Source organism: Gadus morhua, chromosome 15 (genome assembly GCF_902167405.1).
Source record: "Gadus morhua chromosome 15, gadMor3.0, whole genome shotgun sequence".
NCBI lineage: Eukaryota > Metazoa > Chordata > Actinopteri > Gadiformes > Gadidae > Gadus > Gadus morhua.
This window is the reverse complement of record NC_044062.1, coordinates 19711152-19729818: the sequence shown is the minus strand read 5'-3', so window position 1 is coordinate 19729818 and position 18667 is coordinate 19711152. Positions and strand designations below refer to the sequence as shown.

General features: G+C 48.9%; 1 protein-coding gene across 1 annotated transcript in view; it reads left to right on the top strand.

Annotated features, from left to right (window-relative positions):
* pcnx2 (pecanex 2) overlaps positions 1-18667 on the top strand; it is a 31990-nt gene that overhangs the window by 4417 nt on the left and 8906 nt on the right. The window contains exons 5-29 of the mRNA XM_030379777.1: positions 531-753; positions 784-1141; positions 1292-1486; positions 1959-2450; positions 2834-3008; positions 3813-3963; positions 4110-4252; positions 5568-5646; positions 6265-6400; positions 7309-7451; positions 8142-8295; positions 8831-8863; positions 9122-9293; positions 9888-9998; positions 10633-10724; positions 11429-11538; positions 11899-12007; positions 12178-12270; positions 12591-12741; positions 13126-13267; positions 13763-13940; positions 15258-15366; positions 15804-15933; positions 17538-17596; positions 18034-18249. Coding sequence (XP_030235637.1) covers positions 531-753; positions 784-1141; positions 1292-1486; positions 1959-2450; positions 2834-3008; positions 3813-3963; positions 4110-4252; positions 5568-5646; positions 6265-6400; positions 7309-7451; positions 8142-8295; positions 8831-8863; positions 9122-9293; positions 9888-9998; positions 10633-10724; positions 11429-11538; positions 11899-12007; positions 12178-12270; positions 12591-12741; positions 13126-13267; positions 13763-13940; positions 15258-15366; positions 15804-15933; positions 17538-17596; positions 18034-18249 — 3954 coding nt within the window. The remainder of the gene's footprint in view (positions 1-530; positions 754-783; positions 1142-1291; positions 1487-1958; positions 2451-2833; positions 3009-3812; positions 3964-4109; positions 4253-5567; positions 5647-6264; positions 6401-7308; positions 7452-8141; positions 8296-8830; positions 8864-9121; positions 9294-9887; positions 9999-10632; positions 10725-11428; positions 11539-11898; positions 12008-12177; positions 12271-12590; positions 12742-13125; positions 13268-13762; positions 13941-15257; positions 15367-15803; positions 15934-17537; positions 17597-18033; positions 18250-18667) is intronic.

The following is an 18667-nucleotide window of genomic DNA, read 5'->3' as shown; positions in this document are numbered from 1 at the left end:
CAATAGAGATCGGTAGTCTGTCTTTCCCTAATGGTCTCATATATAATGTAGTAGAGGGACGACTTCTTCTAACACACCGTAGCCGTAAATCTGCTCAGGGAATCAGCCACACAGCGGCTTGGAAGCTAGCTCCAGTAAACCATGTCTATTAAATATGTGACCTCATGCCCTTGTGATGAGTCACAGCAAGATCAGCTGTATTATCTCAAGAGTGCTCTGGATATATTGTCCTTGTCTTATCCATGTGGTGCAGTCGAGCAGATATACCCAATGTGTTTTATGGCTGGTAGTTCTACTGATATGGAATAAATGGTTTGCTGTTGATTATGTGGAATATGTGGGGATTATTGTGGCTCATGTCCTTTCTGAGAATCCAAGGCACTCTGCATAATCTGGTCTGCATGTAGTGACGCTTAAGCATTAGCAGAAGAGAATGAAGAACCGATGGAAGTGTTTTTGTATGGAACCTATTAAACGAATTGAAGAAAATAAGGCACACTGCTGAATCTTCCCCCTGTCCCGCCACGCAGGGCGTAATCAGAGCACGGCGGACGACCTACCAGAGGGGCGTGTGCAGCCCGGCCAGGAGCTCTCCCCGGAAGAACTGTCCAGCCCCAACCCGGACCAGGCCACCCCTCTGCTGCAGGCCCAGCAGAGGCCCTCTTCCCGGGCTGGGGGGGACGGCACCAGGCCCGGGTCGGCCGTCAGCGCGGAGAAACGGGACGCCTCTTCCAGGACCGGGTGTGGCGGCGGCGGCGGCGGCGGCGGCGGCGGCGGCGGCGGCGGCGGGACAGAGAGGGAGGAGGCGGACATCCAGAGCCCCCTGACCGGCACCGACCGGCTGCTGTCGGAGCGGAGCAGGGCGGCGGAGAAGGAGAGGACGACGGGGACGGAGCCGGAGAAGGGGGGCAATGTGGAGGAGGACGGGGGCGAGAGGGAGGCCGTGGATGAGGGGCTGCCCTCCTCCCACGGCGGCGGCAGCAGCAGCAGCAGCAGCAGCAGCAGTGGCAGCGTTGAGGGAGAAAGCGGCGAGGAGAGTGAGGGGCGCAAGGAGCCCTCCGACGCCAACAACAACACGGTGGACGAGCCCCGAGACCACCTGGGGGCTGTAGTCGACAGCACTCCCCAGACCCCCTCCGAGGTAGCCTACAGACAACCGTTTGTAGAACGCAACACATAAACGAAGCACTCGTTTTGAACCAGCCAGTGCTGGATATCACCCGACCCCGACCTTTGACCCCTGTAACGCCCCGGGCCTTGATGGCCTTGCTTTCCTGTCCCACCCCCGCAGTTCGAGGAGGCGGAGGAGGCCTACTGTTCGGACGAGATCGCCGTGGTGCTGGTGGACAACTCGGGCTCCGGGTCCGAGTCGGCGCCCCTGGACTCGCGCGACACGGTGAAGATCATCATCACCATGAGCTGCGACCCGCACACGGCCGCGCGGCTGGAGGAGAGCGTGAAGCAGAGCATCCTGGAGAGCACGCAGGTAGGAGGGGGCGGGGCCTCCACCTGCACCACCCTCTGGCCCTGCTACTGCGTAGAGGCTCTTAGGGAGATATGGACACCCGAGTTTTTGCGTTGTTGTGGGGTTTATGTTGAGGCTTCCGTGCCTGTTTGGCACAGTTGTTTCCGTTTATGTATAATAATTAAGTGTTATGGCTGTTCCAGCTGGATTGCTCTATGCATGCAGTTAATATTGATTAATTAATGGGTAATGTTTTCCTTTCTTTTGGGGCATTTTTTGTTTATTGAAAAAAATTGAGGCTTGATGATACATATATTTAATTTCTCTGTTTGGCCTAACCCGATAATATTACATTTGAGTGGATATTATGGATGTAAACGAAAATAAACATATATTTGAACATAATAATATATATATATATACAAACATATAAACCTAGACATATATTCAAAGCTATGACACAACACCAACGGTGGTTGTCCCCTGAGCACAGGCCCAGAAGGAGGCGGGGGAATGCCACATCAAGATCCCCGTCATCACCTTCGACTCCCTCGAGGAGGAGGGGCAGAGAGCGGGACAGGAAGGGGCGGAGTCAGACGAGGAGCCCTCGCCCAGACTCTCCCAGTCGACCGTCCACAGCGAGGAGTTCCACCTGTGCAGGGAGACCACCAGCTCTGAGTCCCCCGTGACGGAGGGCCCCCCCGGGCGCCAGCAGAGACCCCCGCCGCCCAGCCTGCGTCTGGGGGAGGCCAGCGACAACATGCTCAGCCCGCTGCTGACCAACGACAACAGCTCGTCGGGCGTGGATCTGCACTCCCACCACGACGACTCGGACCCCCCGGAGCTCACCGTGGACTCGGAGGGCTTCCTGAGGCTGCCCCCCGCGCTGGGTCGCTACGGGCCCGGGGGCAGGACACACGTCCGCGGCCTCAGCATGGACAGCGGGAAGGACGCCGTGCTGCTGTCGGAGCGGTCGCACAACGCAGTATGTACAGGGTGGGGCTGACCGGGAGGTACTGCTTACTGTGGACAGTGTGGGGCGGACTGGGTACTACCGCTTACTGTGTACAGTGTGGTTCTCACTGTGTACAGTGTGGCACTAACTCTGTGGTATGCTTTTATTGTGTAGCATGGCACTTGCAGTGTAGTACGCTATAACTGTTCAGTACGCTGTTACTGTTTAGTACGTCACTTACTGCACAGTTTGGCACTAACTGTGTTCTGTGTGAGACTTACTAGAACGCTATGACTGTGCAGTATGGCACTTACTTTGTACAGTACGGCACTCTGTTAATGTGTCAATTTCATGACCCATGCTTTCATCCTTCATCCGTTCATCCATTAACCCCTCCCCTTGCTGGCTTCCAGACGGTAATGACGAGTTCTAAATCGGACCTGGAGGCCAAGGAAGGCCAGCTCCCCAACGAGTCCAACTTCCTGGAGTTCGTGTCTCTTCTGGGGTCCCTGAGCAGAGAGGGCGGGGCCAGCGCCCAGGAGGAGGAGAGGACGCAGCAGAGAGGGGACACACACACTGCGGACCAGGGTGGGCGTCCACGGGGCGGGGGTAGCAGCTCCTTCTAATCAGCACGCCCATGATTAAAGCGGCATGTATCTTAGAATAAATATTAGGATTGGGAATTTCTCATGTGCTATTTTGGTTCACATTATAGGTCGAAGAAGTTAGATGAAATATCATTTTTTGATCACATCCCAATTCGGTTCACGTGCTAAGGCTGAGATTACAATTATTTAAATAAGGTGAACTTGATCTAACTTATTCATCGTAAAATATTTAATCGTGATTAATCGCATTAATGTCATAGTTAACTCTAATTAATCGCGATTAATCGCAAATTATTTTTCTATGCTAAATATCCCTTGATTTTTTTGTCCAATAATTCTTCTCATTTTAATTCTCTTATCAACATGGTGAAGTGCATCGGCTTGCCTTGTGCAAATGATTTTTTATTGATAACAACATTGGCATATACACTGATCAAAACAGGACGATACAAAAAAAGAGCCTATAGTGCAATTAAACGACTGCTTTGAACAAATATTAGGATTGGGAATTTCTCATGTGCTATTTTGGTTCACATTATAGGTCGAAGTTAGATGAAATATAATTTTTTGATCACATCCCAATTCGGTTCACATGCTAAGGCTGAGATTACAATTATTTAAATAAGGTGAACTTGATCTAACTGATTCATCGTCCTCCTATAAACACGCAAACGTCCATCCTTCATGCGCCGGTGCAGCCTGCAGCTTCCGTTGCAGACTGTGAGTGTGAATCCAAATTTGAAAGGAGTAAGTCCCATGTTTTAATACTTCTTCTCCTTCCCAGAGGATCCCAGTACATCCGCCAAACCAAGCGAGGCCTTTTCTGAGACCAAAGGAGAAAGCCAGCGCAGGAGACCCAACCCCCCCACCAGCCTGGCCACAGACACCCTGCACGCCATCCCCCCCACGCGCATCCCCATCGTCTCCCCCGACAGGTAAACACACAGTAGAGCTACGATGACAATGCTGTTAAGAGTTTATATCTAAACTCTAAATAATATGCGGCTTTTTGTAGTGTGTTTCGATGGCTATGCCCAAGGATGGCTTTAATGGAATGAGTTAGTGCCTTATTTGCACCCAGCCCCCAGACGGACCGGGAGAAGGATCCGGACTACGACTCCCTCCCGTCCCAGACCTCCCAGTCGGAGAGCTCCATGCTGCAGGTCATCTGCAGACCGGAGGCCACCAACAAGGAGGACGCGTACACCTTCCACACCGTGCACAGTACGTCTGAGTCCGACCGCTTGTTCCTGTGTGAAGGCATGTTGACATATGGGGCCCGATTTTAAAGGTCGGAAACGCAAGGGAGAAGCGCAAAACGGAGTTAGCTTTGTGGGCGGGTCTCTGGCGCTGTTGCTAATATACCGGCGGAAAATGACTCAAATCTAAAATGGGTTGGTCTGAAGTAGCCTAATGTGTTTTGGGCGTAACATGCATCAACCACTGAGAGCCCCATCTCCCATCCCCTTTAAGAGCCATTTAGCGCATTTGAAACTGACGAGTTGATATTTTGACAGCGCGTTTGCATTCTCCCCTGAGACAGTTGTATGACCACATGAATTTCAAACTTCAAATGGCTCGGTTTATGTCCAAATAATATGGCCTAATTCACACATGGATAGCGTTTTCTTCTACAACTTCTGAAGTCGTGATATCAATTTCAGCAAAGAAAACTTTACACATATATGTGCTAAAAGAAGATTTTGTTTTGGAAGGCTGGGATATACTTTGCTCGTTTATTATTGTTATTATTATTATTTTAACGCATGGCATAGCCTATTGCAGTGTTCATTCATGCAGCCCCTATGGATTTTTTTTCCACAATCCACATGCTATTTCTATGCAGTTTCACGTATATGAACAATCTTTGACATCATGTCAAAATAGCAAAACCAACTGCGCTATCCGCTAGTGCACTTAGACCAAGTATTCTTCGGTCAGTTGCGCAATTGCAAAATTGATCTGTAAGAGAGCTATATGTATCTTTTGCGCCGGAACACGCCTCTGCTTTCGCCGACACGCCTCGCAGGGCGCAAGTTTAGTGGCGCGAGTTTGCTGTGGGGGAAAATCTTCTTTGCGCTGGCTGCAAACTAGCAACGATGAATGCGTCGGTGAAGAAAGTCAATTGTGCTGGGTGCAAGATAGGGCCCATGGTCTGTTTAGACAACATAACAGGTCTTGTTGGAGATTGTTTGGTTGATTTTCTTGAGTTCATTCATCTCTGTTTTGGTTGAGATATGAAGCTCTATTTATATCCTTGGTCTATTTCTGTCCTAACCTGGCCGTCAAGAATGCAACAACACATTATTAGCATAAAGAGTTTAAAAATACTCAAATCATTGATCATCTTCTTTTGTGTCAGTTTTGTACTTTGGTATCAGTTTGCTTTGAGCTGCATGAAACATAATAAGCTCTGTTTATGTGTGTGTGTGTGTGTGTGTGTGTGTGTGTGTGTGTGTGTGTGTGTGTGTGTGTGTGTGTGTGTGTGTGTGTGTGTGTGTGTGTGTGTGTGTGTGTGTGTGTGTGTGTGTGTTACCAGGGGACCGGCCCCGTAAGCTCTATGCAGAGAGGGCCCTCAACCTGCCCCTCGGGGCGGAGCTCATCACCGGCAATATGTGGTACTGCTGGAGCGTCGACCTCCTTCTTCCTCCTCCTTCTCCTCCTTATCCTTCAAATCCTCCTCTTCCTCCTCCTCATCTTCCTCCTTCTCCCTCCCCCTTCTCCTCCTTATCCTTCAACTCCTCTTCTTCCTCCTTCTCCTCCCCCTTCTCTTCTTCATCCTCCTCTATGTATACGACACTGTGTACAACACTCTCCTCCATTCTCCTTCAACCTCCTTCCTTCGCTTCCCTACTGCTCCACCCGCTTCTATTTATCCTCCTCCTCCTCCTCCTCCTCCTCCTCCTCCTCCTCCTCCTCCTCCTCCTCCACTGCGTATTACACAGCACTCTCCTTCCTTCTCCCCCTGCTCCCTTTCCTGACCATTTCCTTTATTTAATAAAAAATGTTTATGCCACCTGAACTGAGTTTAATTATCTGCCTGTTATTATATTCTGCTACCTCAATCCAGCACATGAATTTGCATGAATAAATATTTGCATAATATTTGCATAATACTGTATTCTGTGGACTTTATACCAATATTCAACACACCAATGCGTGTGTGTGTTTATCTGTGTGTGCGTGATTCTGATTGCATGTGTGTGTTTTGTTTGTGTGTGTGTGTGGGGGTCCAGTGACCTGCTATCGACCTCCTCAAACTCCGAGGGTCAGGACGGCCTAGTGGGGGGCCACATGGAGGGCCCGTTCCAGCGACGCATCATCCCTGCACACCGACTACGACCCCGCAGAACCCACCCAGAGATCTTCCAGGTACCGACCCCCCACATAAAACTGTTGTGGCGGGCTGTTCTGTCTCTCCTCTCCCCTTTACTGGATCTATCTTTGGTGTTGTGATGTGCTTTGCATTTTCCCCCTGTTTTTCCCCTCTGTTTGCCCTTTCTTTTATCCCGGGCTGGACTCTACTCTGTCGTGTTATAATTTGGTTTGTTATGTCCTTTTTCTCTTCTCTTATCTCATCATGGCTTTGCTCCTATTTTTCTCCTCTCTTCCTCTCCTGTCCGTTCCTTAGCTATATATCATCTCCCCTCTCCTGTCCTCTCGCTGTATTTCCTCTCCTCTGCTCTCTTGTTTCCTCTTCTCTCCTCCTCTCGTGTAACCGAGAGCCAGAGAGCAGTTGGCTTCGATGGCAACTATTTAAATGGTATTGATGCAAATCAGTGGTGCGCAATCACCTCACTCTATCACTGTAATGAACTGTCCCTTCTCATGGTCCGCGGATACAGGCTCCAGAGCTACCCATTTTTTTTGGACATAGCAGAGTTTAGCTGCAATGAAGCGAACAGCAATGGCCTGAGTCAGGCGGGATCCTAACCCCTTACACTGTTTCGCACAACTAACGATTGAAATCAGGCTTCAAACAACAGTATGCTTAGACATGTGTGAATCAAAGCGGCTTTGCCGGCCTCACTTTAAGTCATGATAAATCTGGAGGATTCTGACAAATGTATGTTAATGCTGATAATTTCTTTAATAGGCAGAGAATCTTATTTGTGTGAGCAACACTTTGTGTGTGAAACACCATGTGTTTTTGTGTGTGTGTGTGTGTGTGTGTGTGTGTGTGTGTGTGTGTGTGTGTGTGTGTGTGTGTGTGTGTGTGTGTGTGTGTGTGTGTGTGTGTGTGTGTGTGTGTATGTGTGCGTATGTGTGTGTCCTGCCAGGAGGAAGACTCTCTGGACGAGTCTTCAGAAACATCCACGCAAGAGAGACCGACCAGGAAGCTGTACTACAAGCTCAGACTGTTTCCTGGGAAGTGGGTCAACATCCTGTATGACCGACTGACCCTGCTCGCGCTGTTGGACAGGTGTGTGTGTGTGTGCGTGTGATTGTGTGTGTGGGTGTGTGCGTGTGTGTGTGTGTGCGTGCACACGCGTGTGTCTGTGTGTGCGTGTGTGTGTGCGTGCGTGCATGCGTGTTTGTGTGTGTGCGAGTGAGTGTGTGTGACGCAGTGATAATATTGAGCCGCAACTATCGACCATTTATATCCATTCATCATTCAGTCCACAATGAGACGTAAATAATGGCAAATGCCCATCAAGCCTCGGGCCAAGGGAAGTTTAGAATTTCCTCGCTTTGTCTGTCAAGCAGCCAAGAGGAGAAAAACTAAATTATTGATTTCATCAAACAGGAAAATTATTTCAAATATTGAACATTTCTGCAGCGCTAGGCAAGGAATGTTAGGTATCTGTAATGGGATTATTGACCTAAACAATCATTTATACATTGATTATTATGTGTGTGTGTGTGTGTGTGTGTCTGTGCATGTGTGTGTGTGCGTGTGTGTGTGTGTGTGTGTGTGTGTGTGTGAGTGTGTGTGTGTGTGTTGGTGTGTTTGCATGCACATATTTGGATTTCTGCACATCAAACGCAGCAAACGTTCTGTTCTTTTCTTAAATGGATTCTTAACATCAACAATTAATTGATATATCAAAATGATGTGTTGATTAATGGATTAACCACAACCGCTAAACCCCCACACCACTGCTGGTCGTAGGAACCAGGAAGTTCTGGAGAACCTGGTGGCCATCTTCATGGGCTTCCTGGTGTCATTCCTGGGCTTCCTGCTCTTGAACCGGGGCTGCTTCCAAGACTTCTGGGTATTCCAGTTCTGTCTGGTCATCGCCAGCTGCCAGTACTCATTACTCAAGGTGAGGAGACCACTTCATAGTTCTGCCCTGCTGAGCTCCATCCCTGACTCCCTCCCTGCAGTGTTGGGTGGATTGGGCCAGATATCCCTTCTAATCTGGCAACCCTGGCTGCAGCGCACTGCAGCCAGGATTGCCAAATTCGGTGGGATATCCGGCCCAACCTGGCAACACTGCCTCCCAACACTCTGTTAGGAGACCATCCCCTCATGGACTGCGGTGATCATTTCCTCATCTCCCCTCGGTTGTAAATTCGGCAACTTTAGAAGGCGACAGCATCCCTACACCATACTGCTGACTCTGAGCAGCTGATTCAGCCTTTGCTGCTGGAATCTTTTTTGCGGCACAACGATAATCGCTCAAGGGATTCTAATAAAACTCTGCATCGAGCGTTGCCATTAGTGATGGTCGACGCAGCACTGCCATCTGTTGTGAAATCCCTGTCTGGTGTGGCTCGCGCTCATTGGTTGTGAGTGAGTTATTTTCAGGTTAAGTGGGGATTCATAATCTGTGTGTCTCTGTCTGTTGTCCTTTTCAGAGTGTTCAACCCGACGCGGCCTCGCCCACGCATGTGAGTTGGTCTGTGCTGGGGAAGTGATTGGCATCACATGTCTCTTTAGGTCACACGGATCTCTGTTATGTAATCATGTATGGGATTGAAAATATACTGTATGTGATATGTCTGTGTTCTGCGTTGTCCACGCACAATCATGGGCATGTTTGTGTTTGTGTGTGTCTATGTGTGCGTGCGTTGTTTTTTGTGTTTGTGTTTGTGTCTGCCTGTGCGTCTATCTTTACACGTGCGCGTCTATATGTGTGTGGTCTCCAGGGCCACAACCAGCTGGTGGCCTACAGCCGGGCGGCCTACTTCTGCCTGTTCTGCTCTCTGATCTGGCTGCTGGAGCAGGTGCTGCAGACCAAGGACCTGCCTGTCTCCACGCTATACGGGGTCACCATCGCCTGCCACGACGCCCTGCACCTCCTCAGAGACCTGCTCCTGGGTACGGTCAGCCACCGTGGAGAACGCGCGTGTGTGTGTGTGTGCGCCTGTGTGTGCGTGTGTGTTTGTGTCTGTGTGTGTGTCTTTGTGTTTGTGTGCACGCATGTTTGCGTGTGTTTGTGTGTGTGTGTGTCTTTGTGTTTGTGTGCATGCATGTGTGTGTGTGTGTGTGTGTATGTGTGTTTGCGTGTCTTTGTGTTTGTGTGCATGCATGTGTGTGTGTGTGTGTGTGTATATGTGTGTTTGCGTGAAACCTGTGAACACAGACGCCCATGTGACAATCGACGTCCAGCTTTGTTATGATGTATTCATGGTTGGAGAGGAGATATATTGGATGCAATTCAGAGGTTAACAAGGGATTTGATCTATTGATATATCAATGACACCTGGACCATTTTCCCATAGGTGTCGTCGTAGGAAAAGCACAGGTGTCACTCATAACACTAATTATGGGCCTCCTCTTTTGGTGTGATGAGCGACGGCCTTTTTTCGACCTATCACGACCCCTCTGTGAAACGAGCACTGTCTGTGAAAGCTTCCGGATGCTTTCCACCAAAGACAACAAGACCTCTCTGATCTCCGCTCTGTCCCCCAGGGATCACCTACTGCTTCCCCATCACCTTCCTGGTGGGCCTGCTGCCCCAGGTCAACACCTTCACCATCTACCTGCTGGAGCAGATCGACATGCACTTCTTCGGAGGAACAGGTGAGCCCCGCTCATCATGTGACCAATCACATGGCTTTAACCCACCTTTCACACCTGTGTATTTAGACCACAGAATGGTTGAATACTTCATTCTGATTGTTCGATATCATTCCACGGGTGTGCATTATTTTCGATAACCGGACGTCTCCTCCTTTTAAACGTTTCAAGTCATTGCGCTACAAGCTAACAGTAACATCAACGGCCATGTAGAGCCACTGACTGGATGTTTCCATGACAACGCACTACATTAGGCTGAAAGGGCCGCAGAAGAGTTTCATTATAGCTGAGGAATTCGATAAAAAAATCCTAAGTGTTTGCTGAATGTACCGAAATACGATACATTCACTCATCTGTGGGGAGCAGGCTCTGCTTTGCCTCGGCAGTGTCTCCGACCCCATCATACAAGATTTACTTATAACAGGACTCTTTTACATATTGAATGGGTATATCCATATATATATAATCGATATTTATTTTAAGCATATTTTTGTTGTCAGTGTTAAAAAGGGATTTTTCGTTGCATGCTGCCTCTTGGCAGCATTCGTCAAGGTTACATAAGAAGCAGCCAACATATACACACTATATATTAACGCTATAAATCAGACGGTGTTCTGTGTTTCTTTGTGTTCCCCAGCTGCCACAGGCCTCCACTCTGCAATATACAGTATCCTACGCAGTCTGGTAGCGCTGTCACTGCTCTATGGATTCTGCTTCGGAGCCCTCAAGGTAAGAAACTAATAGAGTTGCTGTTGAATGAGCCAGGGCTCTATAAGTCTCCCATCTCCTCTCCTCTCCTATCCTCTCCTCTCCACTCACCACCTCTCCTCCTGCCTCTCTCTGTCCTCTCCCTTCCCCCTCCCCCTATCTTCTCTCCGCACCCCTCTCTACTCTCTCCTCTGTCCTCTTCTCTTCCCTCTCCCCTCTCTCCTCCGGTCCACTCTCCCCTCTGCATGTTGAATCTGTGTGTGCAGCCTGGGCTGCAGGCTGTACTGGGGACAGAGAGGAGAATGGAGGCTCTGTTATAAATAGCCTGCGAGCCACTCTACTGACTGATGGAGGGAAGAAAGCGCGGGCTGTGACAGTGCTGTTATTCGTCCTTACTAAATGACTAGGAAGAGGCAGCAGCCTGGGGTGTGTGTGTGCGTGTGTTTCTGTGTGTGTTTGTGTGTGTGTGTTTGTGTTTGTGTGTGATTGTGGGGGTGTGGTGTTAACTGACAAGCACCGACAGGAAGGACAGGATCACAGGATGATACTTATAGATACACAGTCCTACACGTCTTGCTTTAAAAGAATTATAGGGAGATGATATTACACACAGGTGATATCTGGAACAGACTAATACAGGTGTTTGCACAATTTGTATTACTAAAAATATTCAGTGGTACATGGTGATTGTGTGCATGTGTTTGTGTGTTTGTGTGTGTTTTCAGGAGCCATGGGATGAGCAGCACACCCCTGCTCTGTTCTCTGGATTCTGTGGCCTCCTGGTGGTGTTCTCATACCATCTGAGCAGACAGAGCAGCAACCCCTCCACCTTACTGTAAGTACCACCAACAAGACAGGAACACACAACAATTCTGTGGAATTTTGTTTTGATTTTACTGTGACAATACTCTCTCTCTCTCTCTCTCTCTCTCTCTCTCTCTCTCTCTCTCTCTCTCTCTCTCTCTCTCTCTCTTTCTCTCTCTCTCTCTATATATATACATATATATATATATATATATATATATATATATATATATATATATACATTGCTGTGTAAGTTAGAATTGATGACGAGTCACACCCATTGCAAGTCTGCGTTTTGTGTATGCGCGTGTGGAAAGAGGAAAGAGCGATTTTACGATAGGCAGACATTCAAGTATAAAACATGTGGACGTTTCATCACTGTGGTTTCCAGATCGCTGATCAAGTCGAAGCTAGTTCCGGGGCTGGTGGACAACGAGGAAGATGAAGAGGTGGAGTCACACATCAAAGACCCCCTGCCGGAAAAGCTGCAGAACTCGATGGTTAATAATATGCTATGGAAATGTGTAGAAACAGTGGTCCAAAACTGAATTTGAATGACTAACCAAAAGACAGACCAAATAAAGGTTTTAATGGATACAAATAATGAGCCAGGGATGAATGATTGGCACTCTGTAATCGTTGATCAAGTGTTTTCTCCTGTGGTCTTCAGAAAGAGATCCTCATGTCAGACATCGTGGTCTGCTCCGTGGCCTACATCCTGACCTTTGCCCTCACCGCCAGCACGGTCTTCCTCTCCCTGAAGGTGAACTTCCTGCCTTCATCCCTAACTGCTTTATTTTTATAGCGGACATTGGCACGGTCACGTGACTCCTTGGCCCTGAGGAAGACTACTGTTATTACATAGTTATGAAACGTAACAGACGTGCATACATAGACGCAAACACAAAAAACGATTCGTAACCTAAAAAACAACTTGGATGCCCAACAAACAAGATGAACTCCCACTAGAATATCGAGCTGAGCACTCACACCTTGTCCCTTGTCACAGAATAACGTATTCATCCGTGTTACCATTGAAAATCATCACATGGTTGACTCTAGCGTTGTTTCTGTGGCCCGCAGCCCTTTGTGACCATCGTGCTGTACGCGCTGGCCGGGACGGTGGGGCTGGTCACCCACTACCTCATCCCCCAGCTGAGGAAGCACCACCCCTGGCTGTGGCTGTCCCACCCTGTCCTCAAGACCAAGGAGTTCCACCAGTTTGAGCCCAGAGGTCAGCCGGCAGCAGGGGACGCCATGACACTCACATGACCTTCACTACACGCTCCGCCAGAGCCGCCATCACACACTGATCTGACGGTGGTTCAGGCATTTAGCTATTTTGTTGCCGATAAGAAAAAAACGTTCTCTTTCAAAACTCGAAATATAAAACCTAGAAACTTGTAAATATGGTGAACAGGTCAGAATCATTGCTTCTAACATACTTGCTACCTAAATCAGGTCAAATATCATTCATGGCTATTAAGGATAAATAATGATAATATAATAGGCAAAAATAAAATGATATAATTAGCCTGTTGTTGTTGACAACAACTCTCATTGAGAAGGACAACAAAGTGCAGTGACTAGTGATGCTCAGGGTCTCTGCTCCCCCCAGAGGACGCGGTGCTGATGTGGTTCGAGCGGCTGTACGTGGGCCTGCTGTGCTTCGAGAAGTACGTGGTGTACCCCGCCATCGTGCTGAGCGCCCTCACCAACGACGGCTTCTCCCTCAGCCACCGCAAGAGGCTGGGCATCCAGTGAGTGGGAAGGAACAGAAACACACACACATGCACACATGCACGCACAAGCGCACACATGAGGTATATTTTTGGTAACGTTTGCTTCTAAACGACGAGAGTTGGGAGTGTGAGTGTGTGTGTCCGTGTGTTTGTGTGTGTGTGCCTGTGTGTGTGTGTGGGCGTGTGTGTGTGTGTGTGTGCTACTGTCTAACCGTGTGTGTGCTGCTGTCCGACCAATGTGTGTGTGTGTGTGTGCGTGTTTCTGTGTGTGTGTGTGTGTGCGCGTTTCTGTCTGACCTGTGTGTGTGTTTCTGTCTGACGCATGTGTGTGTTGCTGTCTGACCCGTGTCTGTGCTGCTGCCTGACCCATGCGTGTGTGTGTGCTGCTGTCTGACCGTGTGGTGTGTGTGTGGGTGTGTGTGTGCGTGTGTGTGTATGTGTGTGTGTGCGTGCTGCTGTCTGACCCGTGTGGTATGTGTGCTGCTTTCTGACCATGTGTGTTCCCCTCCCCAGCGGCGATGTCCTCCTCACCACGGTGGCCGGGCTGAAGCTCCTGCGCTCGTCCTTCTGCGACCCCAGCTTCCAGTTCCTCACCCTGCTCTTCACGCTCATCTTCTTCCACTTCGACTGCCCACGCGCCTCCGAGAGCTTCCTGCTCGACTTCTTCCTCATGTCCATCATCTTCCACAAGGTGCGGGCTGGGAGGGGCTGGGTCGAAGGGCTGGTTTCACAATATGTTTAATCGGGACATGTACTGGGACATGTACTGGGACATGTACTGGGATGTGGGTTGTTTTGAATTGGCAAATCAAATCCACAATTCTACTGCGGAATATAGGAATTTTATTGAATTTATATAGATATTTTATTTTAAAATCTATATACAATCAAAACAGATTTTCAGCACTTAGTGGTGTTTCCCTAAGAACCATTTAAAACATACATTTTAGGGACAATCTCACTCAAAAAATGTATAAGATCAGTCCGGTCGAGTCTGGCAGAGATACGACCAGAAAATATAAATATATGAAAAAGTGAAATATGGAAACTGATCTAATAATATTTTGTGCATTAGAGGGAACGTCTCTTATCTCCCCTCCAAAGAGGACAAAACATTGAAACAGGCAAATACTTATCATAAAACACCACCTTCACGCGTGTGTGTGTCCTACAACCACACCTCTGGGGACAGAGGAATGCACTGTTCACCGTTTAGCTGCTGTTTTATATATGCTTACACGGTGCAACGTTTTCCCCGTGGACTCTTCGCTCCACGTGTGAGGAGGAGAGGACTGAGAGGTGGTGGAGGCGGTGTGTGTGTGTGTGTGTGTGTGTGTGTGTGTGTGTGTGAGGAGATGACTGAGTGGTGTTGGAGGCAGTGTGTGTGTGTGTGTGTGTGTGTGTGTGTGTGTATGTGTGAGGAGAGGACTGAAAGGTGATGGAGGCGGTATGTTTGCGTGGTGTGTGTGTGTGTGTGTGTGTGTGTGTGTGTGTGTGTGAGGAGAGGACTGAGAGGTGGTGGAGGCGGTGTGTGTGTGTGTGTGTGTGTGTGTGTGTGTGTGTGTGTGTGTGTGTGTGTGTGTGTGTGTGTGTGTGTGAGGAGATGACTGAGTGGTGTTGGAGGCAGTGTGTGTGTGTGTGTGAGTGTGTGTGTGTGTGTGTGTGTGTGTGTGTGTGTGTGTGTGTGTGTGTGTGTATGTGAGAGGAGAGGACTGAAAGGTGATGGAGGCGGTGTGTTTGCGTGGTGTGTCTGTGTGTGTGTGTGTGTGTGTGAGGAGAGGACTGAGAGGTGGTGGAGGCGGTGTGTGTGTGTTTGTGTGTTTGTGTGTGTGTGTGTGTGTGTGTGTGTGTGTGTGTGTGTGTGTGTGTGTGTGTGTGTGTGTGTGTGTGTGTGTGTGTATGTGTGAGGAGAGGACTGAGAGGTGGTGTTAGATGGCTGACGGTGTGTGTGTGTGTCTGTGTGTGTCTGTGTGTGTCTGTGTGTGTCTGTGTGTGTGTGTGTGTCCAGATGCGGGAGCTGCTCCTGAAGCTGCACTTCATCCTGGTGTACATGGCCCCCTGGCAGATCGCGTGGGGCAGCGCCTTCCACGCCTTCGCCCAGCCCTTCGCCGTGCCCCGTATCCTTCCTACGCCCTGTTGGTGTGTGCGTGTGTGTGTCTGTGTATGTGTGTGTGTGTATCTGGTGTGTGTGTTGCTTTCTGGTGCCCATATGTGTTTGTGTGATAGGTCTGTGCGTGTGTTTGAAATTGTTGGTTAATCCGTTGACTTAATCTTTGTAGGTGTGTGTGTCTTTGTGTTATTTCCTGGTACCCAAATGTGTGTGTTTCTTTGCGTGTGTGTGTGTGTTTGCTTGTGTGTGGTGTGTGCACAAGGTAACCGTCAATCTCTCAATTGTAACCATAGCAACCATCCGGGTTGAGTCAGGCTGAGCTACTCGTGGCCACCGCACGGGAGTGAACCAGCCCCTAGGGTGGGGAGGCGATGGTGACAACACACACCAGAGCCTCTATCGTACGCTCTGACCCTTGTGAGCTTCCTTTACCCCGCCACCCAGACTCCGCCATGTTGCTGCTGCAGACACTCCTGACCACCATCTTCTACACGCCCCTCTCCCCCTTCCTGGGCAGCGCCATCTTCATCTCCTCCTACCCCCGGCCCGTCAAGTTCTGGGAGCGTAACTACAAGTAATTTCCCCCCGGCACACGACACGACGCGACACGACCATCAGTGTGTTCAGACCGCCGTGCTGCGCTCAAGGCGCTCCTGTCTGTCTTGTCGTCGTGCGTGTTGTGGTCGTTTTGGTTTTCCCTGCCTGGTCGCAGCAAGGGGGTCACACATTACATCACAAGGAGCACCCCCCAACAAGGGTGCAACAAAAGACGTTTAGTCCCGAAGCACGCACGCGAAGTGAACGTCTGCGTTCCAAATTGTCATGCGGTTGTCTGGTCGCCATGTTGGCTGATGATCTGTTGTAGGTGATCAGCTCCTCCCCAGACCCATATCTTGCTGTCTCGTTGGCTGTAAGGTGTCGCTTCTGTTTTGGCTGGTCCCCACACCTTTCAAACCACAGGGTTTGCGGATGCCCTGAGGTCACGGCGTTGGATCAGATCACACTTTAGGAGCATCGCCGACAGCGAGCTGCCTCTGAGCTGTGGCTTCTGGCTGCAGTTTCTAAAGATTGTCAGCGAGCGGAATCGTGTCGTGTGAACTCAGCATAAGGGGGAATGGGGCGCCCTGTGTTAATGTGTGCTTGGATGGAAAAGAGGGAGAGGAAGGGATAGGGGTGAAGGGGAGTTTGAAGATAAAGAAACACGAGTAGTGGAAATAGCATGAAAAGCACTGAAATGAGATTTAAAGACTGTTGTCCCTTTCCCTCTCTTTCTTACTCTCTCTCTGTTCCTCTCTCTCTCTCTCTCTCTCTCTCTCTCTCTCTCTCTCTCTCTCTCTCTCTCTCTCTCTCTCTCTCTCTCTCTCTCTTTCTCTCTGTTGGAGGGAACCACACACTCACACACTACTCTGAACCCTTTCAAACCCACCACATTCCCTTTACTTATTCATGGACAATAACTGAAGTCTCTCCACTCTCCCACTCTAAGGACCAGTCCCTCCCAGTCCTCCGGCATTAGCTCTGTTCATGTTCATGTTATGTTGCGTGTGAGAAACCCAACATGACACGTGAAAACTCCCAACAAGAGCAGCCTGTGTTTGTATTTACAACATGACACACCAACGCAGACTATTAATCATGTTATTTTTCTACTATGGGAATTCAGGAAGTCAGTGCAAAATCATTGTCACTCCGCGCCAGAAAGGCATGCTGATCCCCTTTGATGTCTCTTGGCACGTGTTGCAGTATTTACAGAGTAATGCAGTGTTCACTGAACTGTTTTGGCCTCAACAGTGTTTTGGTATTTGAACCCAGCAGCAGCTAGTGCCAAAACCACGAGACAGCACTAGCGCTGCCAAGTCCCAACAAAATGAGTGCTTTGTTTTCAGTTCCTTAGGAGCATATTAAGCATATTTAGTTTCTTAATACTGCTCAAACTCTGACTGGAAGAAACCCTGTTAATATAACGTCGGTCTGCTGCTTCTAATTTTAGGTTTTTTGGTTTGTAATTTTCTCTATTTTTAGATCAATTGCAGCAGAAAACCTACTTTGTACTTTTCATTTTGAATCTTGGCCTGTACTGGCCCCTGATCCCATTGCTCTGGAAGGATTCTGTGATTCTGTGTGTGACTTTGTTGTCCAGTATAATAAAGTGACTCCTCTCCCCATCTTCCCCTGCAGCACCAAGCGCATCGACAACTCCAACAGCCGGCTGGTGTCCCAGGTGGATAAGGAGACAGGTACTGTACACACACGTGCACTCTGGGTCACCCTTGGACGTCAGATCCGTACCTTATATAACCCTATGCACCATTTTATTTGTAATGAAAAAATATATGTAGATATTGTAGCAAGCAAATATTGTCCATGCTACATGCCACCTGGCTTTTACTGGGCTTCGCCAGATAAGGACGAAGGGGGGGGGGGGGGGGGGGGGGGTGTGGCTGGTTTAACCTGTGCTCACTGACTCAATGTGCATCAAGAGTGCAGGGTGAGGCTGCTTAATCAAGCCCTCATCCACGGACTCTCCCAAACAAAAACAAAAACAAAAATAAAATAATATATTATATATATGTATATATTTCTTTATTTTAATTAAAAAGATGAAGTAAATAAGCTCTAGGTTGGCCTCCGTGGTGATGTGAGCCCTGTCTGAACCGTTGTCCGTGCCTCCCAGGCTGTGACGACAACAACCTGAACTCCATCTTCTACGAGTACCTGACGCGCTCGCTGCAGCACTCGCTGTGCGGGGACCTCCTGCTGGGCCGCTGGGGGAACTGCAGCGCGGGGGACTGCTTCATCCTGGCCTCCGACTACCTCAACGCCCTGGTGCACCTCATCGAGATCGGCAACGGCCTGGTCACCTTCCAGCTGCGGGGCCTGGAGTTCAGAGGTGAGGGCGGGTCACACTGGGGACGGGCAGCGGCAGCAATCGTCTCGCCGTGTGACAGGACGTCTGTGTCTGAGGACCAATGCCATGTGCACTGGGATTACGATTTCTGTCATGCAATATAACATTTTTGTTGAACACTTTCTGGCCTTCAACAAATTTGCTTCACACTGCTGTTCAGCATTCCACTGAGCCGTTTTCTTTTTTTAAATGACGACAATTGACGACAAGCAAATACAGTATAGCGCCCTCTGTAGAACGTAACCATTATTTAACATCCTATAAGATAACATTGACATTTCTTGCTTAAATTAGTGTTTCAGTTTATTTTGTCATTAATTGCAGAAGGAAAGAATCACGATTACCCCCATGTATCGATTGTTTCCCCCATTTCTCATATAGAAAATGATTGACCAAACTT